The sequence below is a fragment of the Triturus cristatus genome, chromosome 6 (assembly GCF_964204655.1).
Source record: "Triturus cristatus chromosome 6, aTriCri1.1, whole genome shotgun sequence".
NCBI classification, from domain to species: domain Eukaryota; kingdom Metazoa; phylum Chordata; class Amphibia; order Caudata; family Salamandridae; genus Triturus; species Triturus cristatus.
The window spans coordinates 1589665173-1589692204 of record NC_140589.1 but is presented as its reverse complement, the minus strand read 5'-3'; the positions used below and the strand labels follow the sequence as shown (position 1 = coordinate 1589692204).

Below are 27032 nucleotides of genomic sequence, written 5' to 3'. Positions count from 1 at the left end.
TAAGCCTGTAGCTGCAACATTCCAATGTTTGTCTTTCTGTTACTCCCTTTTTAATTTAGCACATTCTATCCTTAGTGGGTGTAATGTTCTAATAGCCTTATAGCCCTTCCACCTCGGTCTATACCAGTTGTAAAAGGCCCTCACTCTCGTTAAAGGCCCAACACAGGTTCAGGGCCTTTAACAGCTGGTATAGCCCTTGGCAGTGGGTTATAAGGCTATAGTACAAACCTACCAATGGCTATGTGACTGATCATGTGTGTGATTGTAGGGTGCAGCACGCAGCGTGAGTTGGGTTAGGGTTTCTCATCAGTGTGCTGTTTTTTTATCTCTTACTCTGCACCTTTCATTTTCTGCATGATCTACCCTCTTCTTGCGTCAGTTCAAGGTGCTCCAAGCCACCATTTGGGTTGTTTTGAAATTGACAGAGTTCAAAAGTAAATTTTAAAGAATCATCCTGAACTTTGATTGTTTGTTTGCTCTCATTGGTATTATTATGCATTCTAAATGTTATGCACACAAACGTTTGAGTACAGCACACTTTAACCACGTAGAAAGTGACAAATAAAATGCTCTGTGAATGCAGCTTTAGTGATATAATACAAATCCAAAGATTCAGCAATACACTAAATACATACTATGCTATAGAATACAATTGAAGCAGGTTCGAAACTTTTAATTATGTGTATTGGTACCACGTTAAACAAATATAATCAATAGATTACATATTAGATATTCAATAACAAATCGAGTAATTAATATGCATTTTTGTCTCATCTCGTGCCAGTCATAAAGCCCGATACTGTTAGCAAATTTGTACAGGAAAAATGTGCTTAGAAAAAATGAGTAGGCCGCACATTTCTATTAAAAAGAGAAACCCTTATCACTGCTTCCCTTTTACATACTGGGAGTTAACCATAAATCTAAATACACTTATTCTGAATTTCTCTGCCTTTTAAGAATATGGATTTCCACTTTTCTAACCATGCCATCTCAAGAATGTAGTCAGATCATATGATACATAGGGAAATGCAAATGTATTCTGTGCATTTTAAGATTCTTAACCTTTCTCTACGAAAAGAAGTAGATGAAATTCAGCTAACATCACATTTTCCTTCTCATCAATTATATTCCCTTTATCTGGAATGCCTGCTTTCAGAAGAGAATACATTTTTAAAAAGGCTCAGCTTTTTATTAGCCGCCCTTTAGTGTCGATCATGTCCCAGTGTATTGAAATTGTATTTATATAACACTTACTACCCCTGAAGAGGCGTTGAAGATAAAGTGTTAAATCTAATTAAATATTTTTGTGCAACTGTGACCCCTGCGTTGTACCAGAAAAGACCAGAACATTCTCTCTCTTCCGCCAAACACTCGCACTGGGCTTGCAAACTGAGGTGGTGCTGAAAGGAACAGCTGTGGTGTTCGGTCTTCGGGGAAACCAAATTGCCTGTGGTGCAAAACGTAGCACCGCCAATCACCGCGTCCATGTTAGCATCATACTAATACCAAAATGACCTTATGTGTTCCTTGACAAGTATGTTCTATTTCTTTTTTGAATTCACAGTAGAATTATTGTCAATCCCTCTTCTGGCATAATATTCGTGATTACTGTCTTTAGTTCAAGTTATTCAGAGGCACCAGCGTGTGAATCGAAGCGGCGCTATACTTCGGAGCGGAAACATAATGTCCGTTTCTCATGTGGGAGTTATGAAGAGAGGAAGACGTCTCTGTTCTGCAGTTCTGAGCCTGAACTTCACAACAGCCAAACTTGCTCATTAGGATGAAAAAGTCTCTGCGGAATGTCTTGGTAAAAATAGCGTACAAAAAGGGGTTGGCACACGAATTGATCGGATAAAATAAAACCAGCAGGATCTTCGATTTAGAAACTGTGATGAGCGGGATTTTCAGCGATGCCGAGATTGCAAAGAAGGAAATTGGTGCCATGCAGAGAAAGTCGGTAAAGATTAATATTGCCATCCGCTTTGCAATTTTTGTATCACTGTTCGAAGAGACGACGTTTGGGTTTCTAACCGTTAGGTAGATGCCAATGTAGCACGCACAAATAATAAAGAACGCACATACGTTTAGCACTAGAATAAAGACGATGTAGGATTGGGAAAGTCTGTTTTCTATGTCCATTGGGAGGCAGATGCTGACTTTCGTGTAGCTGCTAACTCCGAATATTGGAAGGATCGCCACCGTAAAGGCAAAAATCCACCCAACCACCATAATAACCGTGGCATGGCGGAACCGTACCTTGCGGTCGAGCTGCATGGCATATGTTATGGTGTGCCATCTTTCCAGAGTGATGACTGTTAAAGTGTAAACCGAGAGCTCGCTGGCAAACACCGTAAAGAACCCAGCTGCCGCGCACCCAGAGCCTGTCTGCCAGTCTATGGCATGGTTGTAGTACTGGCTTTTGGTCTGGATGTCGACAGATGCAATCATCAGCAGGTAGATGCCCATGCAGAGGTCAGCGAAGGCGAGGTTGCACATCAGGAACCGGGGGACGGTGAACTTGTACTGGCTGCTTATTAATATGACCAGGACCGTGATGTTTCCGCTAATAGCGAGAATGTTGATGATCCAGATTAAGGCCCGCAGGGTGTTGTCGCCCATGATGTCTTCACAGGGGTTGAAGGCGTCAGGTTTAGGGAAACAGATGACATCACGCACTTCATTACACAGGATATAGTCATAATTGAACTCGTCTCCATTTTCTACCAGGCTGTAGCTGAATCCATAGCTAGATAAATAATCTTCATTGGAAAATCTTCTCTGATTCTTGTCCTCTGGCTTCTCGGCAGAATCGTGCTTCCCAAAAGATTTATTGCAGATTGGATGCATTTCTGACCTAAAACACATAAAAGAGAACGTTTTTTAAAATTGCAAAATGTGTCACTGCAGGGAATCAAAATGGATTCTTGTGGGAGGTGGGGGAATGGGCACAATCTCAAATGTTCTCCACAGTACTCATTTATATTCCTTAGAATAATTTCTCTCCGTGTCGAAACTACATTACAGCGAACATAATATTATCTTAAACATAGCCAGCGTTATGGAGCTGTTTTCATTTCATGCCAGCTGCACTTCTTTATAATGATAAAAAACAAATCCCTTTGCCGTATAAATGATCATACGGTGGCGACAGAATTGCTTGGCTTTCATTTTAGAATTAGATTAAGCACAACATCAATAATAATATACAGGAAATAACACGAACACGCTAACTGCCTACATTCAGGAATACCAGCCACGACAACTCAGTATGAAAGCTCACACCTTATCAAATACCACTGCAGTCAGATCAACCTACAGAATATGTCTTCGACTACGTTACACTGGAAATGCTAAATTGTCTTTGAGAGCTAAACGTTTCCTTTTGTGCTTATGATGAAAGGCGCCTAACTGAAAGGGGACTTGGGGGGCAGCCGAACGTAGTGAGGTCTGCCTCCCGGGCAGTTTGGCAGGGGTCTTGGCTGGCCGGATCGGCCATTTTGTGGTTTTGGGCTTTTTCAGGGTGTAGCCCAATTGGAGCCCAGTGTAGCCCTATTATAGCCCTATGCTTATATAATCCTATGAGGGGATTTGCTAGCCACCATTTTAAGTTTTGGTGACCTGGTGGCTGGCAGCATGGTAGCTAGTAATAGTTTTCTTGGCTGTTTAGTTAGCTGTTTTCTTGGCTGTTTAATTAGCTGTGTTTAGCGAGTTAGGCATAGTTATGCAGGATTATAAGGTCTTGGAGGTGGTGCGCCTGCTGAGCGAGGCAAGCCGCCGTTGATGTATTGATCCCTTCAGTTGCGGAGCTTTCGCACCCTCCTGGGCGTGCTTCTGTGGGGGTGGCGGCTGCCATCTCGGCCTGCACGTCCCCAAGGCGGGCGAGAAGAAAAGCGGTGAGTTTTAGGGGCCGCTCTAAGGCCCCTTTTTCCCCAGACGCGCCGGACGCTTGTGCGCATTTCGAGGCTCCGGCGAGAGTCTGCAAGGGTGGTTTGGGGGTTTGGGAGGTGGAGGGGGTATACCCGGTTGGGTTAGGCAGGGTGAGGGCCAGAGGGATTTAGAAGGGGAACTTGGGTTTGGGGAGTGGAGAGGGGAGGAAGGTAGACGGAGTTTGGGCAAGGCCAGGGTTCAAATGGATGTTGGGGGGAAGAGGAGGGGATCCCAGGGGATTGGGAGACGGCTGGGCGGTAGCAATGCCTGGGAAGGTCTAGATATTTTCACCTCATGGAATGAGGAGGTGAGGGCCATTAGTAGAGTGGGTCAAGTGGATGCTTATCTTACACAGGGAGGGTCAGTTGGTTTGGAGGGCAAAGGTTTAAATTTGAGAAGAGGGGGCAAGGGGCGAAGGCGGGGCAGCAGAAAGCTTGGTGGGGGGGCTCAGGGGACAGGTCTTGACCAGGACCGGACAGGCTTAGATATGGCTGGGCTGGAATGGAGTAAGGGGAGGAGGGGGGTTGAGTGACAGGGACGTAGGTGATTTGTTTAAGGTAGGACGTGAGTGGGCAAAGAAAACTTTGGGCTTAAATAGGAAAAGGAGAAGGAAGACAGGGGATGAGTATCAGAAGCCCGGCACACCAGACCAATCATTATATTGCAGGGCGAGGACTCACGTCTGGGTGCGGACTTGGCAGAGCTGGGCGTGGCTTACTGGCGCCAAAGAGAATGGAGGGTGGAGCCTCGCGTGGCGTACCCGTTACCATCGGGGGATCCCGGCACAGCCAGCACTTGTAGGCCCCGAGCGGTCTCGCTGGCCCCAACACCTGACAGACCTCAGTGGTCTGCAGGACGGAAAACTAGCAGAACGCAGTCAAAGGACTCAGCAGTGTACCGGAGGGTGCGGTCTGCTCCCCTGGAGGTGTAGACTTATGGGCCCATGAGTGGCCCCCATGTGGGGTCACGCGGAGTTAGATTTTGATGAGGAGAGCCTTGAGGAAGGCGTGCTTAGAGATGATTTAGATGGGGTGGGGGGATAAGAGTAATGCCTCTCAGAGTGTTTTTCAGGGTTTCAGAGGAGAGTCAGAGTCTACAGCAAGACCAACCAAGTTGGGATCGACCACGGTGCCCCTGGCAAGGCGGACTGCAGCAACACGGGCACCCTCCTTAGAGCCAGGTAAAACATATGGAAAGAGGGAGGGGCTGGTAATGGTCTCCGTGGAGACGGGAGGAGAGGGGATTTCGGGGGGGGAAGAGGGTAGGTTGCCCAAGGGCAAGTATGTTTTAGACAGGTGTGTATACCGAGGAGTAAGGTAAAAAGGATCCGGCCAAGCCAGTGATTAGCAAAGGCACAGAGAAATCTGATAAGGGAAGAAACCAGCGGAGATAATAAAGATAAGCTTGAAAGTAAAGAGTTGTAGATTAAGAGACTCTCTTATATAGGAGTGACTCTGCCATTGGGGGCACATTTGATGATGGCGACTAAAGAGTGCATATGGAAAGGTGAATAAGTTGAAATGCTGAAATTTTTGCACAGGGAAGTGCGCGCATAAGAAGGGTCTAAAGAAGAGCAATGCAAGCTGGCTAAGTGGCCATGGGTTCCTCTGACCATAGAGAACTGGACAGCAGCTTTCTTAATTTATGTTAGTGTTTACTGGGAGAAATTCCCGGAATGCTGCGTAGCACTATTCAAGTATGTGGAGGTCATTCGCAAAGCGCAGATCACAGGGGGGGTTATGCATGGGCATAATTCAACGAGGAATTCAGGGCCCGTATGGCCTGAGATACTGAGACAAAAATGGGGGGAACATGACACGGATTATGGCAGCACACGATTGGGGCTCCCAGGGGCATGGTGGTAGGATCACTGGCTAAGTTTACTAGGATAGCTTATAATCTAGCATGGAAGGAGTTTTGCTGTCTGGTGCCCAGCGGCACTCGAATGAGTTACAGCGAAGGGACGATGTGATTCAGTTTATCCTGGATAGGATTGGAAAAAGCTTACCCAGGGTGTCAATTGCAAGGAAATTAGCGGGAATTGCATTCATGGGTAAATTGCTCTGGGGTTACATGCCTTCAGCGGGTGAATTGGGCTCAAGGATGCTAGAAGGGTGGGCCAGGGAGCGTGGCCAGCTGAATACGGTCAGGAGACCCCTGTCATGACAGTTGCTGAGCAGCGTAATACAGATTTTGCCTAGGATTTGCACGGACGCCTTCGAGTCATGCCTGTTTTCCACATTGATGGTGGATTTTTTAGGTGCATTTAGTGTCTGAGTTGTTAGGGGACAGAAAGGGTGGGGGGGGATCGGGTTGGAAGATATGGTCTTGCGCGATGCGGGTATACATATATGGTTAAAAAAGTCCAAAAGGGATCAGAAGGGCAAGGGAAAATGGGTGTTGTTGCAGGCTCCATTGCCTAAGCCTACTTGCCCTTATAGATGGGGGCTTTACTGGCGAGCAGCATCCAAGGATATCGGGGAGTCAGTTTTTGTGCATGTGAATGGGAAAAGAGTTACAGCCTTCCAATTGCTAGCGGTGCTGAGGAAGGCACTGAAGGAATTGGGCATACACGGTGCAGGTATTGGGGACACACTCTTTCCGGATTGGGGCAGCATCTGAGGCAAGCAATGGAGGGTGGGGACAGGGTGATATCATGCGCTTGGGAAGGTGATCCTCAGATTGTTATAAGCGATACTTGCGCAGCAGGGATAAGGAATTTAGAGCAGTTGTTACAGTGCATAAGTTCACGTAATGTTTCTCGTTTCAGGTTCAGTGGCTTGCCCCCCTTTCGTTGGAAATGTCAATCTGGGTTGTGGGACACTCCTTTGTGAAGTTGGCGTACGTACAAGCACGAGAAAGTTATTTCGGACAGAATCTTGGTTTTAATAATAAACAGTTTAAGTTGTTATGGAAAGGAAATGGGAGCATGTTTTGGTAGGAGCAGATTCAGTGTCTTAACGGTCTGCTAGTTGGGGGTCGGTGTCCGGACATTTTGGTCGTACATTTGGGTGGAAACGATTTGTGTAAAGAGAAGGGCGTAGTCCTGAGGACACACATGAAGAGGGACTAATCACTTATTAAACAACAGTGGTCAGGATGTTTTGTGCTATGGACTGCGTTGTGCCCTGTCGGGTCTGGCGGGGGGCAGTTATTCCAGGAGCAGTGGACAGAGCCAGGAAGAAGCTTAATACAGAGATGTCTAGTTTTTGCAGGGAATTGAGTTTTGATAGAATTGTGCACAGTGACATTCGTTTTGTTGTAGTGGAATTTTCGGGAGGAGACAGGGTCCACTTGTCAAGGCTGGGGATGGACCTTTATTTGTTGGAAATTAGGGAGGCGTTAGCCAGAACGTTAAATGTTCAGAGCCACCCTAGAAAGTAAGAGGCCTATAGGACAGGGGGGGGGGGCAGAAAAAAGGGGGCTAGGCAGTAGTGCCCGTCACCCCCATTTTTTCTGGGTGGCGGGGTTTTGAAAAGTTGGCCAGGGTTGGCATAGGTTCGTTAAGTATTGGAAGTTTGTGAACAGGGGCAGGAAAAGGTTAGGTAGGTAGTCTAAGTTTCAGGATAGACGTTTGTTAGTTGCAGGAAGGAAGGTAGGGAATGGGGTGTCATGAGGGGAAAAGTTTTAACTGTAATACTGTGTAATGTTGTTGTTATGTTAATGCCAGGGTGAGGGAACTCTTGAGGGGATCGTAGGGGCGGGGGGGGGGGGTGATAAGGGGTCAGCTATTTGATGTGTAGCAAGACTTTAGTTTTGTAAGGCAGTTGCCAGTTGGTTATTTTGTAATGTGCACCTGTTTCAATAAAGCGGCTTTTTTCACACACAAAATGGGTCTCGGTTTGGCTTGCCCCCGTCCCTCCCAAGGGGACTTGGGGGGCAGCCGAACGTATTGAGGTCTGCCTCCCGGGCAGTTTGGGAGGGGTCTGGGCTGGTAGGATTGGCCATTTTGTGGTTTTGGGCTTTTTCAGGGTGTAGCCCAATTGTAGCCCAGTGTAGCCCAATTATAGCCCAACTAGCCCAAGTACCCCAATGCCTATATAATCCTATGAGGGGATTTGTCAGCCACAGTTGTAGGTTTTGGTGACCTGCTGGCTGGCAGCAAGGTAGCTAGTAATAGGTTTCTTGGCACAACCCGCCCAACCCTCTTTTTAAGAATTTTAGCTGGGTGGAGTCTTTGGGGTTTATTCTTTGGTTTAGGCCAGGTTTGTGGGGACAGGTGCATTAGGGACCTTATGGAGGTTGTCGCTTGGAACAGGTGCTTACGGGATTTTGAAAAGTTGGCAAGGGTTGGCACAGGTTTCTCGTTAAGTATTGGAAGTTTGTGCGCAGGGACAGGGAAAGGGTAGGCAGGTAGTCTAAGTTTCAGGATAGATGTTTGTTAGTTACAGTTGCAGGAAGGCAGGTAGGGAACGAGGTGTCATTGGGCGGAAAGGTTTTAACTGCAATACTGTGTAATGTTGTTGTTATGTTAATGTCAGGGTGGGGGAACTTTTGAGGGGATCGTAGGGGCGGGGGGGATCATGGGTCAGCTATTTGATGTATAGCGAGGCTTTAGTTTTGTAAGGCAGTTGCCAGTTGGTTATTTTGTAATATGCACCTGTTTCAATAAAGCAGCCTTTTTCACACATAAAATGGGTCTCGGGTTGGCTAGCCCCCCTCCCTCCCAAGGAGCTATACCATACAAAATGATTTTATTGATCTTCGTCACATGAATAACACATTTTATGCTGTACTGAGACTTTTTTCAACCTCTATTGACATAGTGTAGCAATAAAAGCCACTATTGAACAATCTTTTAAGCACATATCTTGTGGGTACTAATTAATAGCCTCTTGTTATCTTTATCTTATAAAAGAGTAAAATGTACCTTTAAGGTTGGAAAACAAGTCATTAACGATAAGCAGCATTTTTGTAGACTTTATTTTTCTATACAACAGTATCCTTGGACATTGGTTGCACAAAACAATGAATGTGTAGTAATTCACAAAAGCATCCCTGAACAACTTGTGTTTCAAATGTGTTTCTTGGTACTCCGATTGTGCTCATTGCATCCTACTCCCAATTAATCAGAAATGTACGCCTGTAAATTAACATCTATATTTACAGTATTTTTTCTCTTTTTTTAAGAATTCATAAAGGGTCCCATGAGTACCCATAGGGAGCAGCAGCAGCAAAAGTTACCTAGGAGCAATTCTGAGAATATTTTGTGAATTCCAGTGTCAAATCCTGTAAATGGATTTTCACATGCACGAATACAATAGGATTTTTATATTTGGTTTTAGAAATGTTTTAAATAAAACATTATTTACGTAAAACATTGTTCCTTTTGGGAAAATTCTTGTATACTTAAATAAACAACAACACAATTGTATGAATAAAAATATATAGTAGGATGCAGATATATATATGTATACATAAGTTGCTCGGATATGAATTTACCTTGAAAAAAGAAAAAGAAAGAGGCGTTTCGCAAAACAGGAACAGTTGGTTTCATTAAACGCAGAGCCTGGGAGAACAGGCAACAGAGTTAAGGTCTGAAGACTATCTCAAATCACATTGGTTTTGGCCATCTTTTTTTACATTACATGTATTGCCATAAAATATTTTGTACATTCCTTTGGAGAGAGAAGTCTGGGCCATAAGTCTGGTCATTTGATAAAATAGAGAAGGCGGGATTCGACCTTTCTTGAACATAATGTGGACCCAGGGGGTACGTATTTCTATCCAGCATGGGAAGTGTGTGATCACTGCATGTAGTGTGCATTCTGAGTTCTAATAGGCTGAGTGTTCCTAACTTAGTGTGCCATCAGACATTATGGTGTTTTGGGAGCGCCCCTCCAGCCAAACGTGTTTTATTGGGACCAATCTCCTCAGACCATTAGTGTGTCGCTGCCTATCTGAGCGATCGTTCTGGGTTTTTCTGTACGAGCGTTTGTCTAAGGGTTATGCATCACCCCACCTTTGATCTGTCAATCAGTTGCTTCAGGCCTAGGGCGCAGCGCTTGCCTGACCACGTATTTCTGGTTTGGAGTTTATGGGAAGGTCATATCGGGTGGATTAGACAACAGCGATGCAATTCGTTGTTATATGTACATATATCATAGTGTACATCGACTTTGTATTCATCAATATTAACATTCTCTCCTCTAGTTTAATTGTCAGCTATATTAATTGCTCAACACTTCATGATAGTTAGATTATTTGAGGTTCGGAGTGTTTCTGTTGTGTCTGTTACTACCTCTTTAGTTAATTGCATTCTACCTCATTTTAGGATTGTATTTAACAGCATGAAACCCCCAATTGTGGGGAACCATACAAAACCAGCACAAAAATGATGACCAGGAGCAATGGCGTGAACAGTCTGGTCACTCCCCAGGAGAGCTAGGAAAACAAATCAATGAACCAGTCCAGCTCAGGGGCACCTCCTTCGTTCTTCAAGTCAACTTGTAGACAATGCAATGCTTGGATAGCAAGAGTTAGCAGGATGCACCGATCTTGGCACACACCTCACCCTCAATTGCAATCATCAAGTTCACCTTTGTTTGCAGGGTGAAGGGAATGGACCCTCCTGCATTTATCTGAGTGTCAGAAAACAGTCTAAATTCTTCCGGAATATCCTTGTACTGAGCCCAGGCAAAATAATAAGCAGTTCTTTTTTCTCAAGCTTGATGCAATAGAGTTGTTTTCTTCTGTAGCGGATGTTTGAACAACTCAGACAATTCTGCTTCAAGGATGAAAATGGTCGGGTGTGTATGGTTGCCAGGGTGCAGAGTCACCACCATCCGGGTACGAACTGAGCATAAGCAAACTCCCCACATTGCCAGTAGATATCCATTAGTGTGGAGGCGCCCCATTCAATGTCTGGTACGTGCAATATTGCTCCACAATTTTCATTTGTACCAAGCGGAATCGTTCATTTGTCTCTGAAACTTAAGGAATACAGTGTCCGTTTTCATACAATTAGGGGTTGTCCTTTTCCTTCTAGCCATGTGTACCTATCTACCTCAGTGTCCCATATATCTTGACATGGGGTATCTCAGCTGTCATTCAACCATTCTAATTTCTGGAAAATCTCGGGGACAAACAATGTCCTCCCCTAAGGTACCTCGTCTGCGCATCCTGTCTAGCTCAGTTTGAATATCGCTAGGGTAGGTGAGAAGGTAAAATGTGGTGGGGTTGGTCTTATATCAAGTGATGTTTAATTCCGCTCTATGGGGTTCTACTCTACAAGGTTGTATCGTGGCCCTAATCCAACATTTGTACAGGTGGATGAGACATTTTGCTTTATCAGGGACTATTTCTTGAGATAATTAAAATCTATCTGTGCGCATGGCGTGGGGTATCAGCGAGCAGACATAGCTCAACCTAGCCGACGTCTGGGCACCCAAGGCGGTCATGTGCTGATACCATGTGTAAGAGTGCACTGTGCAGTGCATGTGGAATACTAGTGTTTGGTTCAGTGTAAGTGAGGTGGGAGAGGTGCCTACACAAGCGATGAAGAAACGTAGAGGTAGGCTCTATGTGACTAGCAGATTTCTTGTTACGTATGGATGCGGCCACACCCTTGCTAAGCAGATTGTATACAAAGGTGCAATAATACATAACGTTTGGAGCATTGCAAGTCTTGGAATGTTGTCTGTTAGATAAGAGCTGTGGGTTGTAGGATAGCTTTTAGAAAAACGTACATCATTATTCGGTCTCAGAAATTCCTATGCCTGTCCTTTTTGGGGCATTTCTGTGCATCCATTTTGTCGAGGCACTAGATGAAGCGCCCCAGTGTGGGCCTCATTTTAGGAATTGGTGAGTTTTTGGTCATGGGTTGTCTGGGTTTTATTTTGTAAGTCTTTTGGTCCTCCCCCCTTGCTGTGACAGAGGTAGCCGAGTGATCTACGTGGGTGTGTGGATGATTCTTTTAACCTATCATTTTATTTTTCCTAATGTGTGTGTGCGTAGTTTTACTGATGCAGAGGGTACCTTTTGATCTACACATGCGTGATGTGCTGTGAAAGGAAGCGGGCGTGTCGCAATTTAGGGATTGCGGGTAATTGCAACATGCCCTGAGGACACCTTTATGCCTCTGTGGTCACTGCATGTAGTGTGTAACAAGGTTTTCTCTAATGGAGATCAGTGTTTTTCTGGAAGGTTAATTTCTGGGCTACTTTTGGGCTGCTCCCTGCAGGTCATTGGTCATCTTCTTAAGGTCTCATGCGGTGTTGTTTTTTTTTGCGGCATACTGGTGGGAGTTGAGATGTGTGGCAATGACTGAGATCAGGCCTATAACTCACTTGGAAGATGGTCATGAGGTCCTGTGTTATTTGATTCAACAAGCTGGGTGTGGTTTGTGAGCGTATTCATGCACCTTGATGGGGGTTGCGATGGTCATTTACAGTACTACTTTCCCTCCCGGTACCCCTCTCTCCCTCGGATGCAGGATGCTTTGGATCTGTCACCCTCGGCGGGGTTCAGGGACTTCTTACCCTGTGGCACCTTACTCCTGTGGTTTTGGAGGGACATGATCAGATGAGAAGACTTTGGATGTTTGGTTGCATTAGGGAAGAGGAGGAGGCAAAATATCTTAATTATGATGGGAGTCAGGTGCGTGCCTGAGACTTGTCGCACTGTAAGCAATGAACTGAGATGACTGATTTTTTTTTAATAGAGTTTTATATAGCGCAAACCTACCCGAATCGGGTATCAGAGCGCTTTACATAGCACCAGTTGCGTTACATTAGGACACATTCATTTTTGTTAGGCACGGGGAGATTAAGTGATTTGCTGATTGTCCTGGTGAATTTCCCTACTGACTTGGTGTCACATTGTTGCTTTATTTGTGCGTGGACTACAAAGCCCTATGGAACTTCATATTGTTTTGAAACTGATGGGGGCCTCCACTAGCTGGAGGCCTAAAATGTTGGAGAATGGGATCCTTTTGATCTTGGGCTCACCCTAGTGACTTGGGTGAAGGGACCTGGGTGCCTGTTTTTATGCACTGGTTGTGGGCCGCCCTGCTCCTTGTCAGTATGCCCTTTCCGCAGGGAGTAGCCAGCCAACCCTGCCCTGAGGGACTAGGAGCGGAGTGGGGCCTAGGATCCTACAGGCACCAAAATGTAGCACAGATTCCCGACCGACCGAACATACAGGAGCCCTGAGTTTTTCCTGAACACAAGCAAAGGCTTGATTTTTCTCCTACTGCTGCATCACTAGTCTTTACTGTTGTGGTGAGTTTCTTTGAGTTGATGTGAAGTGGATGGGCCATATTTGGGGGTTGGATTTTCTGTGTATTTGTATTGGGTGATTGTGTGACAGAATTGCCTCCCCAGACAGTCACCCCTCCCTTCTTTGACTCTGGCCCAGGTGCTTGCTAGGCTGGGTTCCCCATCTGCTGCTGCTGCCATGTGTTTGGACAACCACCATGTCCTTTTGCAGTAGTGTGTTTGCGGACTGATTTCCTTGTGGCTGAATATGCTGTGCATTCTGGTTGATCTGGGATTGGTTTTGTAGACAGGAATTTTACAGGGACTGGCCCAGGCCTATCAATCTTTGATCATGGTATGCCTTTAGGCAGCATTGGTCGGCCATGTGGCCCATTCTGTGACAGTAGTAGCACTTTCTGCTGCCAGCCCACCTGACCTCTGCTGCTAGGACATGGTGGAAACACTCTAGGGTTCGGCGGAGGAGCTCCCTTTAAGCTCCTGTTTTTCCCTTTCCTTTTCTTGCTTCTTCCTATAGTAATATAATATGTTGGCCTATATTTCCTGCTAAGGTTTAGCGTTTAATCCTACTACACTGTCCAAGACACTCTGTATTAAAGTGGGCAGCCACTTTTTGAGGATGCTGTAGAAAAATGCAACCTAGGGGCCCGTGTCGATCCATGGCTGTCCTGTCCCTGTCCCCATCATTCCCTCATTCTGTCTAGCAAGTCAGTCATGGTTTGCACAGGCTTCATACTCTCTGCCATCAGATCTCCTGCGTCTGGCAGTCAGGGAACATTTCCCTCAGGGCCATCCATATCTGGTGTCTAAATGAATTGAAGGCGGCCCTGTCATGCTCGATGTTGGTCAGCCTGACGGCTGGGATGAGGGCTCAGTAAAACACTGTGTTAGTCTGCTCTTTACATGACATATTGCTAGGTTTATCCCCAAAGTGTTATTCTCAAAATAGGAGATCCATTGTCCTCGTGTGTGTGTAGAGGTGCCATTCTGCTTCTAATATGTTTTAATTGAGCTTAGGCCAGGCTAGCCGGATCTCTTATTTCTTGGTCAGCTCCTTTCCTTTGCTGATGATCTGGTGGTGTTCGTGTTCCAGATAGGTGTCTTCCTTCAAATCCTACCTCAGACTCCTCTCCATACATGGCCCAGGACCTAGCTTCGCTCTTTTCCGGGGGAGGGTGTGTGGTTCTTTCTCACTTTGAGCCTCCCAGGTGAAAGCTCTCTCTCTTCTCTCAACCCATGTCTCTCTTCTAACCTGCACTTAGGCTGCCTCCTTTGCTCAGTGCTGCATGTGCTGGGACTTCCTTCCTCCCCCGACTGGTGGTATCACTATCCAGTATGGCTAAAAACCTCCCAGTTACCTGAGAGCTCTCTACTGGACGTGTTGGAGTGCAGGCTCCAGGCGTCACTTGGGCTTGGTGGGTTGCATACAGTGGACGGGGGTTGAACTTCAGGGAATCCTGGCACTGAACTGCGATGTCTGGGTTTGCTGATCTGGCAATCTCCCTGCCCTAGATCTAGTGGTTTGCTGCCTGCTGGATTGGTGTAACCTAGTGCGGGAACGTCAGGGATAGCAGGCATTAGAGAGAGCACCTTTGTGCCTTTGTGTGGTGGGGGAGATGCAGAAGCCTTGCTTATGGGTTCTGGGTCAGAACTGTAGGTCGTGGCCACCTCAAAGAAGGCCCACAGTTCTAACAGTGCCTCTCCTCTAGCCTTCTTCTGCCCTACATACTTGGTCCGAATGAGTGTCCTTGTGTGCTCTATTTTGTTGGTTTTGAAGGTTCCTCCATCTGGACAGGGGAACTCATGAGTCTTAGTGTGTGTGTGCCATTCATGGCAGATTTATCTAGCTTTTTAGCCTATGTGGGGAATCTAGTTCGCATGTGGTTCAAAGGCAACTCCATTATGGGTTGGGAACTTTTAAAGCGATTTAGTACACTTCTAACTTCTCAAGGCTTTAATCCTAATGATTGTGGGGAAAATATGTACAGGAGATTATGCTGACAATAACTTTTTCACTATGGGCTCAGGTTTAGGACAAAGATGCATCAAACAACTTTCACAATACATAAGACAATGCATATGAAGGGTAACAACCTGTAAGAAAGTGCAGTGATTAATTCAAAACATCATTAATTGTATGTTTAGCAGCAGAATAGCAAATATGAAAAGTGGCAATTTCTTCATATGCACATAGAAACATTAACAAGACATAACATTCTACATGAAACACAGTTACAATAATTTATCCACACCACAACATGAAGAATAAAATGCATCAATTGAACACAACAATGAAAATAGAAGAAAAAAAATTACAGAGGGGAAAATCATGAATTTGTCCAAAAAACCTTCACCTGCTCCTAGTGCATGCTGCTAAATGAATGGGAGAGGTTCTGTGCAGTACATGGAACTAAGGGGAATATTTACAAGGATATAAAGCTGCCATAGCATCAATCTTTTGATGCTACGGCAGCTTTATTTGAATTAACGTTTTTAAAAGTTGCCACTAACTCCAGTTAGGAGCATTTTTCTTGCGTAAACATGAATTGTCAACAGCACCATTTCAGTTAGCGTGACTTGCCGAAAATGAGGTGCAAGGTAGGCATTCCCGCGTTAACACTCCTGCAAAACATACAATACAATATTTAAAAGGATTCCCTTGTATGTCTCTAAACAAAAAAAACTGCTGCTAAGTTTAATTAGCGGCAGTTTTCTAACGTCAATAATTACCTGCTCTTAAAAATTGTGCAAACATACCCGTATGTATGGAAGACAATCCTAGTTCATCATTTGCAACCTCAACAATGCCATGGAGCTTCTGCTACTGCAACTCGGGGCACCAAGAAGACCACCACCACCACAGAGGCAGTGCCACTGAAGGGAGAGGATCCACCCCCAGAGGATCACCCTAATACACCTCCGGCCTGAGAGGTCATAGCCCATTACAGGCTAAAATGGGCTCCATTCTCCACCTCCTCAACCAGATTGTGCCAAGGCTGCAGGCCACATCCCTGCGCAGCACAAACATCCCTCCACAGACAATGCTACTTGTTGTGCTGCCCATGCTGGCCTCAGGGGTTTTCCAACCAAGCACAGCCAGAGTGTCTGGAGTTTCCCAGTCATCCCTCTCTAGGTTCCTCCCCACTGTCCTGGATGCCATCATCAGCTTGAGACCACAGTATCTCCACTTCCCCAACTCACCAACATGCAAGGCTTTTTTGCCATTGCTGGTTTTCCGAATGTGTTGGGGGCAATGGACTGAACCCATGTGCAACTTTTGCATCCTGCGGACACTGCCCAAATCTACAGAAACAGGAAGCATACCTACTCCTTGAATATGCAGTCAATAGTTGACCATCTTGGTGTGTTCCTGAATGTTGCGGCCAAGTACCCTGCCAGTGTCCATGATTCATTTATCTTCCACCAATCTGTCATCAACCAGCGGTTCCAGAATGGCACCCATGGAAATGGACACACCTCAAGCCACTCAATCATGTAGGTCAATACATTTAAATTGCACATGTAAGAAATTGCATTGTGCATATATTGTTTCTGCGACAACTGTAATACACAATCATTTAATGTCAAAGCACAGCATATATGTAACTAGCCACTCCAAGGGAGTAGCCAGGAAATTTACTTACAACCCACTTTATCACTCAAGGGAAGCATATCTTCCAAAATTCATAGGGCTGCACCATGCTGCGTTAATTGCGAAGCAAAGAGATGCGTCATATGTTGAACAATATGACGGACCCTCTGGGCTCCCTTGCGCTGGTGCACAATTAGTTCCATGCACTAATGCAGGCACCCTTGCACTGTGTCAGGGGGATAAATGTTTTCATGCAGGAAGGCACACCTTCCTGCACAAAAACAATCACAAGAGGTGATTTCCTCTGCCTATATATGATGCAGAGCATTAACCCTTGTTGCGCCTCCCTACGCCTCCCCTGGTGAGGCGTATTATTCTTATGCATTTATAGTTTTATAATTTCTCAAAAATCAGGAAATGTGGCAGGAAACCATGGGTGTTGCATGGGAACACCCATAGCAACACCCATGGCATGCCCCTTTCATGTAAAGTTTTGCATGTAAAGGTACCATATTCACAAGGACAGAAAATCCACCCAGGGTAGCTTTACATGTCCTTGTAAATATGGGTCAGTAGTTGCTCCACCGGTGCATCACAAAAAAAGTGACACACCTGCGGCGCATGGGGCTTGTAACTATGCCCTATTGAGTTCAACACTTACCATTCAAGTGCCTGTGGTGTTAGCTCCTCTCAGTCCAGTGCTTCACAATGATGGATATTGCAGCTGTACATTTTAAGTAATGTGCTAAAAGTGCACTTTCAGTAGTGATACTTGCTCACTATATACCTCACATATTTTAAATATGGATGTCCTAACAACATTTGATTAATTTCCTCAAATCCCATGTGCATCTTAATCTTTTTCAAGTCATAACTCACTTTGGTCCATTCACTCAACATAGTGTTCACCTTCTAGCTTTCGAAATTCCTCATTCTCGACGTTCCAATATCCTTAAGCTGCTTCACAATTTATCATTGTTTTCCACAATGGCTTGTCCTTTCAGATAATCTACCTCCAGCCCTTCCATCATCCCTTCTTGCCTTCTTTCATTAACGTTTGTTTTCATTCCATTCATCCAATCTTACTTTGCTTAAGTTCATTCCCTTGCCCTTTCACCCATCACACAGTTCCATGTTAAATCTGATTGGTCTGCTTTCCAACTTACACCATCTAATGTCTTTGGTAATCACATAAAATCACAATTGTACTAACTTGGGTGTGCGCCTGGACAATGATCTTACTCTCGAAGAACATGTTAACAGTACCGCCAACACCTGCTTCCACATTCTCCGCATGTTGCGTAGGGTCTGCCCCTTTCTTCCTATAACAACCCGTAAATCCCTGGTCCAATCATTGATTGTCAGCAGATTGGACTACTGCAATGCTTTGCTAATTGCAGCTAAAGAAAAATCTTTACACAAACTGCAGGTGGTTCAGAACACCGCTGCCCGATTAGTAAACAACGCACTTCCCAGGACCCCGTCTGCCCCTCTGCTTCACGAACTCCATTGGCTCCCCATAAAAAAGAGAGTCAGATTCAAAATCTGTTGCATGGTTTTTAAATCCCTGCACAACTCGGGTCCCGGCTATTTTGCTCGGAAACTTGTTAGATATACTCCTACAAGATTACTGAGATCCAGCCAACTTGCATATCTGCAAACCCCTTGCATTAAATTGGCCCGGATGGGAGGTAAGGCGTTCTCCTATCTGGCACCCCGTTATTGGAATCTCCTCCCATTACATCTTCGTCAATGTACCAACCTAGGGGTCTTTAGGAAATTACTGAAAACACATCTTTTCTAATCGCACTTCCTCAGTGGTCAATCAGCAGTCTAAAGCGCAGAGATACCCCGTATGGGGTGATTCGGGCGCTATATAAAACCCGTAAATAAATAAATAAAATAAATGTGTAAAACATTTTCTAAAGTTGAGTCTTTACATCCCTCATACTCCTATTACTAAACAATGACCTAGGTTGCATGACCACTCAAGGTCTATCCTGGTTCAATTACCATACCTTTCACACTCATTTGCAGTCTTTGTCATTCTGTCCTGCTGCTGCCATAATTTCTAAACTAACGAAAGGTTATCCATCAAGTGTTCAAAAATCCTGTTTTGTGGGTCACATTTCCTAAACCCTCTGAGTCACAAGCGTAGCCTAATATAAATGTTGCCACTGCTGTTGTTTATCCTTTGCTCCAATAATGCCAGTCCTGCCACTGATGACATTTAAGAATGGGACGTCAAACATATCTGTCACAATTTCCTATGCTCAATCATGTATAGCATATGCTACCTGTTGTAATTAATTGTTACTGTAAGTGGAACTCGTTCCACACTTGTTGTTATACTTTGGTTTGCTCCGCCCCCCCCTCCTATTCCCATGTAGTTGGTACCTCCCAGGGAGCTCATGTTAGAATGTTGGTGTTTCTCACCTGACAGATGGAGAGTGGATGATCAGTAATAAAGTGACGTGGACTTACCAGCTTGGAGTCTGTTATATTTTCAACTTTACAACACTGGCGACGAGGATGGGATCTCGCCTCAGCGTTTTGGCTCCACCCCAGTGGACGAGAGGTTCCGCTTCGCCTCAGTTTCACCATCCGGCGCCTCAGTCTCCCGAGAACCGGTAAGGGGCGAGCCCTCAGGTGACGTTCCGACGGGACTGCCACACCTCTGAGCCTGGGGGTGTGTCGTGGGCGGTCCCGCCGTCCTGTGATCGGAGCTTCGGCGGAGTCTCACAGCAGAGATTTCCTTCGTCATTGTACACCTCCGGAGCCTGGGGGGTGCCTCTGGTCGAGTCCGTGGTCCGGAGTTCGGCGTTTCAGCCACCAGAGGGCTGATATAACTTTCCTGTGGGCAAAGCTTTGAGAGGAGTGTAGATTTTGCTCCGTTCAAACCACCGAGGCACCATTCTACTACGGCTGTGTGGCGGTGAGTCAGAGTATAGTGCTCCGTCCATTAAAAAGGGGTTGCTCACCTGAATTTTTCTAAGAGCCTTGGCTCAGTGAGATTGACGTGCTCCCACTTTTGGGGGTAAGGAAGCACCTGGTGTGGACTCGGGTCTTCTATTTCTGCAGTGGGTTGGCTGTTCGGTGTATCTCCTTCTACCCGGCTGGGCACAAAGAACCAACCTATTAATTGGGCATATCCTGCTGTGTGGAGGGTTTTCTTGCGCTCCGCTTTATAATGGGTACACCAGGAATTAGCCAGCCACCCTCATTCCTCAATTATTGTGGGGATCCGGAGATACATTGGAAGGATTGGACAAAACTTTTTGAATCCTACCTAATCGCAATGGGGGGGGAAAGATTCTCCGCCCTCAGAAAACAACACATCCTATTGCATAATTTGGGGGTACATGGTCGCAAGGTGTATGAAACACTACCGGAACCTGAGGTGGAGGCTGATGATGAATGTGATATCTATGATATTGCTCTAATAAAGTTAGAAACACACTTTGGGGACAAGGTAAACGTAGTTCTGGAGCGTCACAAATTTTTCACCAGAGCACAAGGGAAAAATGAGTCCATTAACAATTACATTGCAGCCTTAAGAGGTCTTACGCAGCTGTGTGAGTTTGGGGACCTTAATGATTCGCTCATTCGTGATCAACTGGTCAGATGCACGAACAATAACAGGGTACAAGAGAAGCTACTAGCTAAGAATCCCGTGTTAAGGGAGGCCATCTCAATTGCGCAATCTATTGAGCACACAGCAAGATGTGTTAAGGAAATGAAAGTCAAGGAGGAGATAGTCTCCGTGGTCCAAGCTGAGTCTGGTGAAAATAGTGTTCATAAGATCCAAGAAAAGAGGAGTAACAAGGAGACTGCCATGGGGAAACATATTACTGAGGGGCATGTGTTGAAATGTTTTAGATGTGGTAGCAGCAACCATTTGGCAAACAATCCTGTATGTACTGCAAGAGGTGTTCTGTGTAAGAAATGTAACAGGAGGGGGCATTTGGCAAGGGTGTGTAGAGAGGGCATAAGTAACACAGTCAGTGTGGTTAACACTCAAGAAGAGCCACAGGCTAGATATGTGTTTCAAGTTAAGGACAGCGATACAGGTACAGAGATTAACTATCCGAAGTGTATTGTGTTATTTGATAACAAACCCCTTGAAGTATTTGCAGATTCATGCTCTCCATTTACGTTAATAAACGTTAAGGATTATGAGGGTTCGCTAAAAGGAGGTAAAATGAAGTTATGTATGCCGGACATATCTCCGGAAGGTTACACTAAAGAGCCCATTCCCTTAGTGGGCATGACGAAGAGCCATTTGAACTTTATGGGGAGGACCACAGTGGGTAAAGTGTATGTGGTAGAGCGGGGGGCCAACTTGCTAGGGTGGCAACATCAGAAGGAGTTGGGGATCATCCTGGATCCTAATAATAAGAACCAAGTACTGTTAGTTAAGGAACCGGTTAGCAATGGGCACCTGCAAGAGACTTTCCCGAAGTTGTTCACAGATAGGCTGGGCAAGCTAAGGGACTTCCAACACAAGATTAAGGTCAGACAAGGGGCTAAACCTGTGGTGCATAAGACACGTCCTGTCCCTTTCCGCCTCAGAGACATGCTTAAAGAAGAATTAGACAGGCTGAGTGAGATGGGGGTCATCCAGCCGGTAGAGGCCACTGAATGGCTCGCACCTTTGGTCCTGGCATCTAAAGGAAATGGGCAAGGCATCCGCCTGTGTGTGGATCTCCGCTCACTGAATGACAACATATGGGTAGAAAGGTTCCCCCTCCCCTATATCAATGAAATGTTGAGTACCATGGGGAGGGCCAGTTTCTTTTCGGTCATTGACTTGTCCATGGCGTATCACCAAGTGGAACTGCATCCTGATTCAAGACCGCTAACTGCTTTCAATTCTCTGTTTGGTGCATATATGTTCAAGAGGATGCCGTTTGGCCTCGCGTCGGCGGCGTCCATTTTTCAGAAAATAATGCAACAGGTTCTGCAGGGGGTTAGGAACACACTCTGTTTCCAGGATGACATACTGATGTATGGGGCCACTGAGGAAGAGCATGATGATACGCTCAACAGGGTGTGTTGTAAACTCTCAGATGCGGGACTAACAGTGCGTTTGGACAAGTGCAAGATTAAGGTTACTTCGGTCGACTATCTAGGCCACACCATATCCAGAGAAGGTTTTAGACCTAAATACAGCCTTATTCAAGCTGTTGAGGATGCCCCACACCCAGCTAACAAAGAGGAACTAAAATCGTTCTTGGGACTAGTGGAGTATATGTCAAAATATGTGAGAAATTTTTCGGATTTGTGTGAAGGGTTGCGGGAGCTCCTCAAGAAAAATGCAGAGTTTGTGTGGGAAAGTAGACATGAGGAGATGTTTGCAAGGATAAAACAGCAAATTGTGGAGTCCCCGGCTCTTGGCACTTTTGACCCTAAAAAGAAAACCATTTTAACGACAGATGCATCTAATAAAGGATTTGGGGCCATGCTGTCACAGAAAGGGGATGGAGAAGAAACAGTCATCGCTTTCGCGTCTCGCACGTTGACTTCATCTGAGCGCAACTACTCAGTTATTGAGAGAGAAGCATTGGCCTGTTTTTGGGCAGTACTCCACTTTAAGTTTTTTCTGTGGGGCACGAAATTTGTAATACACACTGACCACAAGCCTCTCACCTTCATGTTTTCTCCTAAACAGGCTCAGAGCGTTTCTCCGCGCATAAGTAAATGGGTCCTAGGATTAGAAAATTACTGTTTTAAGGTAGAGTACTTGCCAGGTCCGGAAAATGTCATAGCAGACTACCTATCGAGGGCACCTGTAGAAGGAGGCCCTAAGGAAGAAGTGTTAGATGTTCCAATTTTCCCGATCCATCTCACGTCCATTACTAACGGTGAGTGGGAAAAAGGAATGAAGGAGGACACAGCCATGGAAACTTTAAAGAAATTCATCATCAAAGGATGGCCGGAGAAATTAACGGAGGTTCCTGACAGTATCAAAGACTTTTGGGAAGTGAGGCTAGAATTGTTCCTCCTCGAAGGTCGCATACACCGCGGGGATAAGATCATTCCTCCAAGGGAGATGAGGAGCAGGATAATTGACTTGGCCCATGAGGGGCATCTGGGCAGAAGCCTCACAAAGAACAAGGTCAGGAGTTGTTATTGGTTTCCGAAAATGGATTCCATGATCGAAGTATAAGTTAAGGAGTGTATCAGCTGTGCAAGGAGTGACAAAAGCAAGATCCCTCACAGAACTCCACTATCACCAGTCAGTGTTCCTACGATCCCATGGACAAAGTTAGCGGTAGACATCATAGGGCCCATGGACAAGTTAGGCCCACAGAAGCGCTTCATGTTTGTCCTGGTGGATTACACCTCCCATTGGGTCAATTTCAAGTTCACGGCATCCACGACAACCAATAACCTCATCACGTTTTTGAAGAACATTTTTGTATATGAAGGTATCCCTGGCACTTTGGTCACGGACAATGGGGTGCAATTCATCTCGGAGTCAATGAAGGACTTTTTGGAGGAGCTTAATATAAAGCATGAGAAGACCGCACTCTATTGTCCGAAAGCCAATGGCCTAGTAGAGAGGGTGAACAGTATGGTGAAGGAGCACATCCAACTAGCTATCATCAATGGGTTCAATGTGGAAGACTCGTTAAGAGAATGGTTGTGGGCATACCACACAGCTCCCAATATGGTTACAGGAGTGTCCCCCTTTGTATTCTTAAGAGGGAGGGAGCCGGGTACCAAGATGCATCCCAGGTGGTTGGGCAGTGGGAAAAGTGTTGGTCACGATCTAGACCAGAGCAGAAGGAAAGTTGAGGGTCATCAACAGAAATACAAAGCCTGGTATGATGGGAAACATGGGGTGAAGGATGTGGAGTTTGAGCAAGGTACGCTCGTGAGGGTCAAGAAACCTACTCATGTGACACCAGGTGCGAGTAAGTACGGGGATACCACGCAAGTAGAAAAAGCAGGGAAAAATGTAGTGCGTCTGGAAAGTGGGCAGACATGGAGTAAAGATAGAGTGGTTAATGCAACGTAACCTTTAGGGGTTATGCTACTCTGCAAAGGTACAGATGTCAAGCTTGCTTTCCCTACAGAGGGAGATGTGTTGTAATTAATTGCTACTGTAAGTGGAACTCGTTCCACACTTGTTGTTATACTTTGGTTTGCTCCGCCCCCCCCTCCTATTCCCATGTAGTTGGTACCTCCCAGGGAGCTCATGTTAGAATGTTGGTGTTTCTCACCTGACAGATGGAGAGTGGATGATCAGTAATAAAGTGACGTGGACTTACCAGCTTGGAGTCTGTTATATTTTCAACTTATGTCCTGATGTTGGCCATGTTGACATTCAATAAGACATTGTGGTCCAGGCCACAGAAACCAGTCTCATAGCCGCACTCATAACCAGCAGACTGGACTACAGAAACGCCCTCTACACTGGGATCAGCAAGTCTCTGCTCCGCAAACTCAAGACCATTCAGAACACTGCAGCCAGACTCATCCTCAGCATCCATCAACACGAACACATCACCCAACACCTGCAGAACCTCCACTGGCTTACCATTGAGAAGAGAATAACTTTCAAGATACTCACCCAAGTCTGCAAATGCCTCCACAAAACCAGACCCAATACCTCAACAGACAATCTCCTTCCACGTACCCAAGAGAAACCTTGGATCCGCTGACCTTGCCCTTGCCAAAAACCCAGTGCATCCGCAGAGCCAGAACAGGAAGAAGAGCCTTCCCCTACATTGCGGCCAAGACCTAGAACCAGCTCCCAACCGACACCTTCAGGAAGGCACGCAAGACTGAACTGAGCTGCTTATTCCCCCAGCACCTTGAGTCCCTCACTGGTGAGTAGCGCGCTCTGCAAACCCCCTGTTTGATTGATTGATCATGAGATGAGGGACTGTCTTCTAGCATGATGCTATGATGAAGGACATGGCCATTGTTGTACTACCTGATCATGTGAAGAAATAATGCTTAACGTTTGAAATACCAATAGGCAATAAGTAAGGCAACCCACTAGAAAGGACTAAAAAGGACATCACACACTTTGCAAATGGCAATATGGTCTTCTATGGACAAATTGTTAGCCCGCAACACTCAAGATATCTTGAGTCCACAACCTCAACCTACCCCTCCAATGTAGTGCATCCATTTCACTGTTTTCAAGTGGTGTGCCACCCTCCAGAATCCAAACTGCGGATACAGACCAAAGGGGTCATCCTCATATACACCATGATTAGTTCATGTAACCTGTATCACATAATGTAAGAGGGAGTGACTCAGCTTACATTGCAAGGTTTGTGACATATGTTTTACATAACCTAATGTCAGCTCCACACACCAAGATAACACGTCCACAATGCACCAATGGTGTCAGCTCAGTCATGCAAATACTTCATTGATAAATTATGTTTGAGAATGAACAACATGGATTTTGTGTATATCAAACGAAAGCACATACCAACACTTTGCTCTGCATTCAGGTTAGCTCAGCCCTCTACACAATCCCTGATGTACAGTGGTACACCAAACATCATGATGAACCATGTGCACATCCAGATATTTTCCGGCACATTTATGAAAGTACACCATACTGAACAGCTACAACTAGGCAGTGAGAAAGCAATTTATCCCTGTTGTGAACTCAGTGGCCCAGAAGGTGTTCCCACGGGCAAGAGGAGAGATGACATTACACACTTCAATGTACAAACTCTAGTACTGTAATAGTCATGCTCAACAATGCTCCTTAACATAACACAACTGATGAGATATATAGCAGACAATGTAAACAACCAGAACATAATCGAGAGAAACTTCATCACCCTAACTCTCATCCATGAGACCAGACTCTGCATCAAGTATACATCGGATTGCATACACACAACACATCTCCTATAACTAGTAAAAACATCTAAAAGGGCATTTTGTGTGTGTGACAGTGGTAAACAGCACTGCAGGTGCCAGCACAAACAAACAATAAATGGATAACAAACAGTGTCAAAGATATAGTATACACTTGCTTTAAGGTGTCTTGCCGTGAAATGTATGCAAAAAGTAAAAAAAATGTATCCACTAACACATCATGATAATAGACGTATATACCTTTTCTCCATTTTCTGTTTCAGCTGACCAAGGCTATGCGCTATTGCCATGGGTGATGACACCCATCAAAGTGACACACACACAGGCACAGAGAGACTAGAATGTGGCAATGGGCAGCATATGGGCCATAGTAGAATGAACATTTGGAGTTCTCAAATCAACGTTTTGGTGCCTGGACTTTTCAGGTGGAAGGCTCATTTATAGCCCGGCCTTTGTATGCAAGATAATACTCGTTTGTTGTATACTACACAGCATTTGTGTAAGGAAAAATACACCACTGCCTGAAGACCCAGAAGAGATGGAAAATCCTGATGATGGGCTGAAGGAAAAAGTGGATCCGAGCCAATCTTCCACTTCTGCAGTTGTAAGATTGAGGAGGGATGCAATCATTAACAATTTCTTCACATAATGTCACCTCACAGTTATATTGTTTTACGTATATCGTGGAACCAATTTATTCACCTCATTATGTGGTATAATAAACAATCACTTTACCAATATCTTGTATGCTCGGTTTGTGACTTCAGAAGGTGAACAATCTGGAAAACCTAAGTACTACAACCAATAGTGTTGCACAGAGCAATCACCTAGCAGGGTATATGACACCAACTACAACATGACCTGGAATGCTAAAATGTTTTGTGCCTCAGAAGTACGGAATGCATATGGGCCATCATTGTGAACTACAATGTGCTTGTTGTGTTGTTCCCGAAGCACCATCAGGTCCATCTTCTCATAAGAGTTTAGGAGTCAAGCCAATGTGTGTATGGTGCTTCGATGTAGCTGTGGCCACACTGCTCAAATCTATTCAAACGTTTTGACAAACAATCTTTCTGTGTAGTCTGTGTCACTAGAAAAATGTTTTCTGACAAAAGTCACAAAGATACATGACAACGGTGATCAGGATCAACCTGACAGTGGGGAGGCTGAAGATTCAAAGGATAGTTGAGCCAGACTAATGGATAAATCAATACGGTGCAGGGACTGCATTTTACACCGATCATACACATATATTCCACATTTGCAAGTGGTACTACCTCCATAGCTGACACATGTATCACTGTAATGACAAATTTGGAAATTTCTTGCATAACAAGTACTATGTATGATTCATCTTTCAACACTGCACTGACCTTACACTGCTATAATTTTAGCCGCACAAACACTGTCTCATAGGTTAGCCATGGGACAACTGTGAAAGC

At 45.2% G+C, this 27032-nt stretch overlaps 1 protein-coding gene across 1 annotated transcript in view; it reads right to left on the bottom strand.

Annotated features, from left to right (window-relative positions):
* Positions 1–658: 658 nt before the first annotated feature.
* Positions 659–27032, bottom strand: part of FSHR (follicle stimulating hormone receptor) — a 2004148-nt gene continuing 1977774 nt past the window's right edge. Inside the window, exon 10 of the mRNA XM_085609366.1 lies at positions 659–2854. Within this exon, the coding sequence (XP_085465492.1) occupies positions 1615–2854 (1240 nt within the window). The 3' untranslated portion in view covers positions 659–1614. The remainder of the gene's footprint in view (positions 2855–27032) is intronic.